This window comes from Melospiza melodia, chromosome 4, assembly GCF_035770615.1.
Source record: "Melospiza melodia melodia isolate bMelMel2 chromosome 4, bMelMel2.pri, whole genome shotgun sequence".
NCBI classification, from domain to species: Eukaryota; Metazoa; Chordata; class Aves; order Passeriformes; family Passerellidae; genus Melospiza; species Melospiza melodia.
In genome coordinates, this window is record NC_086197.1 from 94,227,598 (window position 1) to 94,238,159 (window position 10,562).

Sequence of the window (10,562 nt, forward strand, 5' to 3'; positions counted from 1 at the left end):
AAAAAGTAAACTAAAAAGAAGATGAACTTCTGAGAGTTAATTTGCTTCTACAAAATGTTTTTACTTTCATTAAAGTTGGTCATAGGAGAAAATAAGTACTTCAAAAAGAATCCTGTAGCATATGTCATCCTGGCAAAGTAGCAATTTTCTGTTCCATTTTAGTGATGATGTTAAATGACTTAAGATACAACCTACTTAATGTTTTCAAAGTATCATGAAGGTGTTTTCTTAGTGATACCTGGAAGATGATCTGGAGATTTAAATTTGTATGTGATATTCCTGCACTGAAGGATTTCTACTATCAGTTGTTCTCCATCTGTCTTCATTTCCTTCTTTAACGCAATCTTGATTTCACCCATAACTTGTGTTTTACCTAGAAAAGCAGAAAAAGCAACCCTCATTAATGTGAGAGGAAACCAAATGTATCTTTCTAACTTGGAGAGGTGTAAAATTTTAGGGGTTTTTTTTCCTGTTTTGTTTTGGGGTTTTGTTTGATTTTAATTTTGTTTTGGTTTTGTTTGCTTAATTTAGTTTTGGTTTTGGTTTGTTAGTGTTTTTTTCCTTATAATTTTTATAGCTATACTTATAGCTCAGTTTTCAGTCAGGAATGTAAGGAAAATGTATAGCTTGTATGAGCAAATGGTGGGCACACACCATACACTTGTGTAACTAGATTATATGCTTCAGAATATATTTGCCTCAGTGGAGCTTTTTTCCCAAGAATAGAAATTTCTCGTTATAAGTCACATAATGGTCACTGCAATTCACCTTTACAGAAACATTTACTACAAGACTCTGAAGTTATTTCGTTTAAAAAAGAAAAAAAAAAAAGAAGCAGGAAAAGAAGAAAGAGAACTTTCAATAGAGTGTTAAAAGTAAGATATTCAAAGGCAATGAAATAAGGCTGGTGAAGTCAGCATTTTATTTCACCTTCCTATATACATGGAGCAATATCATTCACACAGTTTCAAGGGAAGGGCTTAGAATGACCTTTAAAATTAAAGGTAATTTCTCTGCTTATGTGGGTAGAAATACAGGCCCATTACTTCTACATTTTATGAATTCCTCTCTAAATCAGTTTAGAGATGGAGAGAAGGCACAGAAGGAAATGTAGACAAAGCTCTTTTGCCTTTCCTCTGCCTGTCCTCCCACAAGGCTTTAGAGAAGCCAGGCAGGGAGGAGCAGGGCTGTATCTCCTAAATGTGTAGGGGGTGGGAGCAGAGCATCCCCAGCTCAATCCGCTCCATGCTAGCATCATCTCAGAGCAGGGGTTGTGCTTCTAAATCTATTGCCCTGCTACTGAAAATATTATTTCACCTTTCTCTTCACTTTAGACATTAGTTCAAAAGAAATCAAGCCATAAAGCAGCTGGGATTCTTTGTTACATAGCTTCTGGTGCCAGCAGGATTTAACGCTTTACTGGACATTCCAGAAGCTTGTGCCAAGTTGATGTAAGGTGCAAAGCAACTCTGCAGAATGTAAACAATTATGATACATGTGAAGCAGGTTCTCAATTAAAGAGTGTTAAGTTGCCAAGTGGCATGCAAAGATAACTTCTTGTATCACAAATGTATAATTAAATTTTAATAACACCCTCTAAAATGAGAGCTTCTGTTTCACAGATGTAAATTCTATTTTTTTTCTACTTAAAATAGTTAGAGGGATCATGAGTAAAAGTGTAATAAGAAATAATCACAGCTGTCCCCCAACTTCCCTCACAAACTGAAGGTAGAATTTAATTTAGTTACAGTCCCTAATGAATTTGTAATTCAGCTTCAGCTGAACCAGCACTTCTATTATTTCTAAGGTGGGAGAGGATCCTTTATGAGGCAAGTGATTTTTTCACAATATTTAATAATCAAAAAACCATTCCTATAGGTTTGAATATGCAATAATAGCATCTTTTCCTGCTACATGGTTATGCAAAGATAATGAAATCTTCATTTTGTGATGCCAACAGAAAAGATCATTTATAGCTGGGATCAAAGAAGGAATGGCCAACAATTTCCCTGTAATTGTTCATTATATTCCTGTTCCTAAAATGCCCTTTCCCTGAAAAGATTTGAGTTTCCACTGGGCCCATCTTGGTTAAATTATGGATTTTGAATGATTTGAAAGATATACAAGACAAAATTATAACGCCTCCTTTTCTCTGCAGATAAAATTCTCAAACAATGGATGAAGATGTGACACACCTGAAAGGTGTTGCTTGAATCTGAATTTGTGATCAGTATTGGTTCCTGCACTGACTCCCAGAAACATGAGAAAAGGCCCAGCGTGGAAAGTTGTAGGACAAACCTAATATTAGTTTCAGGCAATTTTTAGTGAATCACAGGCTTTTCTGGAAAATGTACTTGGCTTATTTTCTTTATTCCCTCTCCGTCCTTTAAGCTCTATTTGGATTAGTTGTTAGGACCTCATCTTGATTGCCTCAGTGCCTCCTTTTTCATTTAGGTGTGCATTAAGCTCAAGATGAGATGAAGTGGTTTGGATGCCACTTGTGATGCTGTGAGCCAGAAAAAAAAGGATACATTCTTCCAGCAAGTTATATTTAAATAATCCAACACTATTTCTCAGCATCTGGGAATTTTCCATGGACTATTCTATATTGCCAGATAGTCTTTAAGACAAGCAATCCTGCTTCACCATTTAAACATCATTGTGGGGAAAACAATGATCTACAGCTGCAAACACATGAAGCATAATAGCTTTATTGTGCTTCCATACTAATTTTCATTTCTCCCACAGCATGAGTGAAGGAGCCTTAACACCAGGTTTATGAAACATTGCACTAAAACAAACAAACTTTAGAACCCACGAGAGTTTTGTAGACTCAGAAGGAATTCCTATTCCTTCTATTGCTTAGCTTTTTCCCCTTTCTCATTTATAAGTTTTCCCTTATCATTTATAAGTTCCATACATCTCCCCTTATGTGGGTGTGCAAAAATAGAGCATATGTGCCTTGTTTTGTGGAGTTGAATATTTAAATGAAAATGAGACATGAAGGGAATAGTTAATAGTGAATCATCTTAGAGCTGGTGAGAGTTCACAGTGGGCTGAGCTGGACATGAATGTGTCATGAATGTCATGTTTGGTGTGACAGAAATAAACTTCCTCAGGGTGTCATGGGATTGGATAACCTCAAGGGTTGCATTAGTGGGAATAAAACAAAATATACAGCACCCAATCACAATGTTTTGCCTTCTTATATAAGTTTAGAAAACATAAATCATAAGTGATATGAGAATGGAAATGATTGCAGGTATTTTGATACATTGGATGATGATAAATGCTACAATTCAACCCTGAAAAAGAAATAGTGCATATCATTTTAGGGAAGTACTAATATGGTTTCCCAAAGAAGTGAAAAACAATTTTTAACTTGAGTAGTAACATTTCCCTCAATCAAAATTATTTTCAGATGAAAGAGGTGCAAACCAGGATTAGCACAGTGGCAAGGAACCACATAGTAAAGCACAAAAAATTATTGTCTAATTTAGCCTAGAAAACAAGGAGGGAAAAAGAGTTGTTCTAGAACCATATGCTAGAGTAAAGGGATAAGAGATATTTAAGCTGAATTAGTGTGATATTTTACCTGTTTCATATGTATCAAGCACACACTTACTGATATACCACAAGAGGACCACATTCATGAACAGCATCACTGTGTTCACCTTTGCAACATGCCAACTGTAGGCAACCAATTCTTAAATATATCTATATCTATACAAAGGATCAAAAACATTCATGCCTGTTTTTTTTAATGACTGCACACCTCTTTTTAGGGGACCAGATTTATTAAAAAATTATTACCAATTAAAAGTAGGTTATTATTAACCAAATTGCTGCAAGGTATTTTAGAAGTCAAGGAGTTTAAATTTTTGTAGTGATGGCAACACCAAAGCTGTTGTTCTAGTAAAACTGTCACACTCTGCATTGGGAAAGGTTAATTAGATTTGCTATTAGTTTTAATTGACTGCTGTTGTAAATCACAGGATGTGTCATCTGCACTGCAGTTGTCAATTCCAGAGATTGATAAGAATGGATTGTGCTCCCATTCCTTTCTAATCAAATGCCTGCTGTCAAACAGAATTACCCAAGACAGAAGTAGCTGCCTCCCATCATTTTGTGTTATCAAGACCAATTCAGCAATGCATTAAATGAGCAAGTAAATCTCACTGCAGAATGGCAGGAATTTTCTTCAGTTCAATTGTCCAAATGTAAAGTTTTGAGATAATTTGCACTTTTATCTTAAAATAAGTTGAATGGCTTCCTGATGTTGACTATGTATTTTCACATAGATGGATAATGTATGAGTAGGTTAAACTTGGAAATTTAAATATGAGATGCCTAAATGCTGCTGCTTGATAAACCTCATACTTGAGTAATTTCCTGAGTGGATGCCAGATGGCCAGAAAACAGAATCAGGAAAATACATAAACTGACATTTTGTTTCATAATTGTGTATAAATTGGTATGGGCTCTCCTGTTCCAGAAGAGTGACTGGGGGGTGCTACAGCAGGGAAATTAACTGAAATACAAGGGGAAAAAATTAACAAATATTTCCCAGCATTCATCTTTTCAAATGAGGTTTTTAGATGAAATTATTGTTTATAAAATAGGTAGAAAATGCTCTTCTGGAGCTTCAGGAATCAGACACTTTAAGGTGAAAGATTTTAAATCAGAGGAAGATCTTTCTAAACAGCTCTCAGTGATATTGGCCTACTGAAGAGATGCATAATCTCCTCAGGTCTTTATCTGTTTTGATACACTAAGAGATTAAATTAATGTACCTCTGAGGGCTCTGTATAGTGTTTATTGATAGAATAAAGGAATTTTTTGGATGTACTTAACTACTATTTGTCTCATAGGTATTTAATGACTTGGATTTGGATAGTTATCTCTAACATGGTGTAAGGAGAAATAATATATTCCAGAATAAAACAAATAAAATACTCCTATGTAGCTGTATTTCTTAAATAAACAAAATCTTGAATTCAGCTATATTTTTGCAATATAGAGAGAGTTAGAACATATAGTAGCATGTCATAAAATCTAAGTAACCTGAGATTCCAATCCATGTCTCGAAAACTTGAATTAAAAATGGACAAAATTACAGCTTTAAAATATGGGACATGATGAAAGACAAAAAAATAGATGGGTTCAGTCACAAGACCAATGTTCCTTAGTAGCTTTCTGATCTCAGATTTCATCTCCCTGAGATGGAGTTAATAACATCTCTTAGAGTTGTTTGGGTTCAGTAACTGAGACTGGGTTTTCTGTGAGGAGAGGGACTTTGATCATGTAAACACAGACAGGACTTTGGAGTGTGATCCCAGGGGAAAACACAAAGTCTTAGAAAGGGTGATGAAGACCTTGTCACTTGTCAAGAATGTCTCCACAGTAACCCATGAATCTCGTACAGACATAATTTTCTGTCTAACACACTGATGATTTACCAGGAAACATGTTTCTGCTGGATTCCTTTAACACTATTTTAAGAATCACATGTTCATCCTCCAGCAGACAGCTGTGCTTCAGAAAAACAAGATAACATGATCTTATTGCAATAAATAATTCAGTATTACTGCAAGTAATAGGATATACAGATTAATTTATAGTATATACATTTCAGTATTAGAGCTATACAACTCCAGCTGAAAGTAAAGCAAAAATATTCAGTATAATTTTAAACATACATATATCAAGAAGTTAAAATGCCAGCCAAAATCTTCCATTCTTTTTTTAAGCAAATCTTTTTCTCTCTCTCTCTTTTTTTTTTTTTTTTTTTACCATCACACAAGGTACTTGCAGTACCAGCTGTTTGTATTCATGCCTTTCATCATCTTGCTGGGGCATGAGCTACTGGCAAAGATGCTGCAAAATAATGATTAATAACCTTTATAAACAGCACATCTCAATTTTTACAGGCTCCAAATTTTTTTGTCTTTATGATTATTTTTTAGATTGCCTTCTTTTTGTCTTTTACCTTTTGCACAGACATTTCTTTCTCTATGAAAATTGCCACAGTTTTTTTTTTTCTACAGTGAGAAAAATCAGACATCTAATACAGTTTTAACAACCACTTCCTTCTGTCTCATAGTGCTTTAAATACATGTTGGGATTGCTACCATGGATTTTTCTCAATAAAAATGACGTTGAATATATTCTTAAATTTGTTGCTCCTCTCACAGCTGGATACTCAGTTTGCTCTTCACAGTGCAATCAACAGCTCATGGGACAAACTAAAGCTCAGAGAAAGGCTGTAGATAAATAAAACTTTCTTCTCTGAAGAAGAACTCCAGCTGCTAAGGGTCCCTAATTTGTGTTCAGATTCTTCTCTAATCTGCCTGTGGAAAGGTTATATGCTGTTACAAAAGAAGGGCTGGGTGTTATTATGATTTATTCTGTCCCTTACCTGGCACAGGCAGGGACACTGTGTGCAGGCAGCCACTCTCCTCTGAGATGGCAAACTCAGTTAAACATCTCTGGGAACAGGGATGCTCTGTGGTGGGAGCAGGCAGGAACCCAAGGAGCTCCTCTCTTTTCTCCTTCCCCTTCCTTACCTTGCATTGTGCACTGCTGAGGACAGGCTGTATATTATGTATATTATACATTATGCATATATTATATTATATTATATTATATTATATTATATTATATTATATTATATTATATTATATTATATTATATTATATTATATTATATTATATTATATTATATTATATTATATTATATTATATTATATTATATTATATTATATTATATTATATTATATTATATTATATTATATTATATTATATTATATTGATCTTTTACATAATGTACATTATAATTTAATATATATTATTTATAATATATATTATATTATCTCACTATGAGATGAGCAAAGAAGATCTTTCATTAATGTCCCCCAGTGCTCTCAGATGTGATGCACATGCAGTTGTGTAATGGGGGAGAGGAGCAGAACTCAGCAACTTTGCTTGCAGCAAACACAATTTACAATTTTGTGGGCACTGAGGGTGGCTGAATTTGAGGATCAGGCATAAGAGCAAGCTGACAGCTTTACATTGTGACTCTCAGACCTAGCAGGCTCACTGCGGAGAGAAATGTAAATATACTTCTGCAGAAATTTAGCCTGCATGCCCCAAATCCTTATTTTAAGTAAAAAAACAAAACAAAAACAAAGCCCTGTTGTGTGAAATATATTTTGATAACAGAGAAAGTATTTTGCCTGTTGAGATGTGAAATAGTTCCCAGAAAAAAAAAAAAGTAAGCTCTGTTCCATTTATTGGTCATTCTATGTGTGCCCCTATTTTGTAGGTTTTATTCGTCATTTTGAAAGATAAAAGCAAAGCAAAACAAAACAAAAAAAAAAATAAACGAAACCAAAACTCACTTCTGAGATCAACTCACTTCTGATATCAACGTATAGTCAGAAGATACCATATTTGGTAAAAACTCTTGATCTGAAGTAATGTGATGTGTGGGAAAATAACACTGATACTTCACAATATGCTCAAATATGAAAAATAAGGATGTACCAATCTACTTTCAACCAATTTTATTTCTGTTGTGTGACTTTCTAAAGTGTTGTAGGAAAAGTGAGGTGGTGGGAAGAATACAATGAAGGAATAATGTTAGGGGAGGTGAATCTGATGAAAGAGTTTCACTAGTATCAGGAGCTGCCCAAGATAGTACCCTAAATGACGGTGTAGAGAACCAGAAACTTCTCCACTAAGATTTTTTTTCCAATAATCTAGCCAGACTTGTTCCTGTACCATAGAGATATTTGGAATAAATAGAGGGAAAATAATAAGACCTGTAAATATCAAATTTAGGTGATCAGAGATTACTCCACAGGTTGATTTCAACACTGAAGATGAACACAGGATACCTGTGTGCATTTGACTGGTAGTAGCTACAGAAAGAAAGAAAATGAAATGAGGGAAGTCAAGATATTTACACAACTCATAGTATATCCTACTAGATTATCTCTTATTTATATGCTCCACTTCTGTGGAAGGGAATTCCTGTGTTCAAAACTGATAATTCTATCTACACGTACCTCAAATACCAGATTTCCCCAAAATTTAGCTCTGATTTATAATTACAAACTACTAACAGGGTTAATCATAAGGAAATGTTTATGTGTAAGGATAACTCCCTGAATTTTATTGGCAGTAGGGATAATACCTTTATAAGCTTTTATTTTTTCGATGGATAAATGCCTTTGGAGGTAATGCCTGAATTTTTAAAAGTGTTAGTGGAGAGGCAAATTATGGCTTTCATTTAGAAAACAGATTTTTAGCCAATGAAACTAGGCTAAAAGTATCAAAATTAAAATATACAGCTCCATAATTTTCCATAACTTCAGAGAAAGCTAAAACTTGAGAGAAAACTAAAATGATGGTTGAAATTATTCTTGTGGTTTTAATTGAACTTCAAAGATAGGTGCAGCCTGAATCTGAAAGGGGAAACTAGGCAACCTCCGAAGGAAAAAACTCTCTTCAGCCACCTTTGTTCCTTTTCATCCTCACCATAAATCACTGCCCAAGTCTAAATATCTATTCATAGTCTTCACAATTTTAGCATCTTACATAATGAGACATATCAGAGGCTGCAGATTCAGTTGCATAAAAGATGGCTTGCCACAGCACATCTGAAATTTTGATGATGAAAAGCACACTTTGCCCTGGCTTTTTTATATTAAAAAAAAACTTCATAAAGGAGAAGAAGAAAACTAATGCTGTACATACAGAGCAACCTAAACCTTGACTATTTAAGCTTATTCTACTGCAGCTTTACTAAGGAGAAAATGTGTTTCTAAAGGGAGAAAAAAAATTCAAACTGCCTGCAAAAGTCTGAATTTGACATAACAACAGTTCAGTTAAGTATTTGCACAATGCTACAATAATCTTTGTGTAACACAGCATAAATATTTTATTAAAGTAGGATGACTGAGTCTGCACTTTTTTCCCATGTCAGTATGAAAATAAAAAATGGGTCTCACCTATACAAAAACAGAGAAGATTTTGCTAGATTCGCTTGGGTTCTCAATAAAAAATGATAGATTTTAAGCTACTTTCCCTCTCTCATGATAAAGACATTTTTTATCTTTTCTTAGTTTTGATATGCAAGATTTTGAGAGTTCAACAACATAGTCTGAAATGACAAAATCCCTTCTGAGACAGCCTTCACTTTCTGTGTCAAAATAATGAAAAATTTTACACCTGCTCACTCTGAATATACATATGAAGTTGAATATCACAACAGATTTATTTATTCATTGTGTCAGCTTGATTTTGAGAAATTAGACATTCTGGCTTGAAATGCTAGAAATTCTAGGAAATGGATTAAAGTCCATTTGTCTTATGTTAAAATACAATGGAAGCACAATAGAAATAATATGAGCACTTTAAGGGGAGAAAAATGAGTCATGTGGATGGTAGCAAGAGATATTGGAAAATGTCCTTAAAGATATAATGAAGAGGATAAAATAAATACAAATACAATTCAGAAGTCTTATGTTGCATAATATCAGGAGAGGAAAGACTAGATTACCAAGTGGATTTTGCATTTATTGTATTCACTTTTGGGAATCCAAAGAGAGACAAGTAAATTGAACAGAATATTTTGTACTTGGGATGTAAACAAATATTCACCAACCTAATGTTAAAATACATGGAGTGTTTAGAAGATGTGTAAGAACAATGTCTTTCCTAAATAAAACCAGCTAAAACTGAAAACAACTAAAAGAAAATGTTTGCAGGTTGCATTTGCAAAAACTAATTTTCTGTTAGGAAACCTTGTGACCACTCAGAAGTGGGAAGAATGACATGAAAACAAAGTTTATTTATATCATGTCTGCTGAACTTGTGGGTCAGGCAGAAGCAAAAACAGTCATGTTGCATTTGAATGTAAACCCAAGAACGTGTTGCATAATAGGAATACCTAGGAAATTCCCTATTTGCTTTGGCAGAGGGCTGTTTGAGCAGTGATTTTTCACTCCTTGTAATGTTTTGGACACATAGTCTAATGAAAAAAAAAACCAACAACAACAAAAAAAAACAACTTCAAAGGCTGATGGATAAAATTAGATGCATGTCTTAGGAGAATTGATTTCATTAGAAAAAATAAATAGAAAACTAGTTCAAAGGTAAAATTCTAAGTTCAGGAGTAGGTGTTACCTAAACATCTAATAATCTAATATGGGCTTAGTTTTACTGGACAGACTGAAGTTTTTAAAAGCAGTAATCAACCTAAAAAAAAAAAAAAAAAAAAAACAACACATTGTTTTCTGACTAAAAAATGCAAACAATAGTATATTTTGATATTTTCTCTTTGTCCAAAGCTGTCCTACCACAAGGATGCATACAGAATGAAAAGGACTTGGTGTAAGCAGCACATATGATGTGGCTTCGTTTGGAGAGTGACTCATCGAACATTTACTGCACAGACAATAAGCACTGAGCCTGCACTGTTAGTGCAGTGGAACAAGCTGTTTCATTTCACAGCTTGGCCAAGTCATTTATAGCCCACAAAAAAATTACTTAACACAT

General features: G+C 34.1%; 1 protein-coding gene across 5 annotated transcripts in view; it reads right to left on the bottom strand.

Moving 5' to 3' along the window:
• Nucleotides 1-10,562, bottom strand: part of PCLO (piccolo presynaptic cytomatrix protein) — a 323,800-nt gene that overhangs the window by 10,076 nt on the left and 303,162 nt on the right. For all 5 annotated transcript variants that reach the window (XM_063155629.1, XM_063155626.1, XM_063155627.1 and 2 more), the window contains one exon: nucleotides 239-373. In XM_063155629.1, the coding sequence (XP_063011699.1) occupies nucleotides 239-373 (135 nt within the window). The remainder of the gene's footprint in view (nucleotides 1-238; nucleotides 374-10,562) is intronic.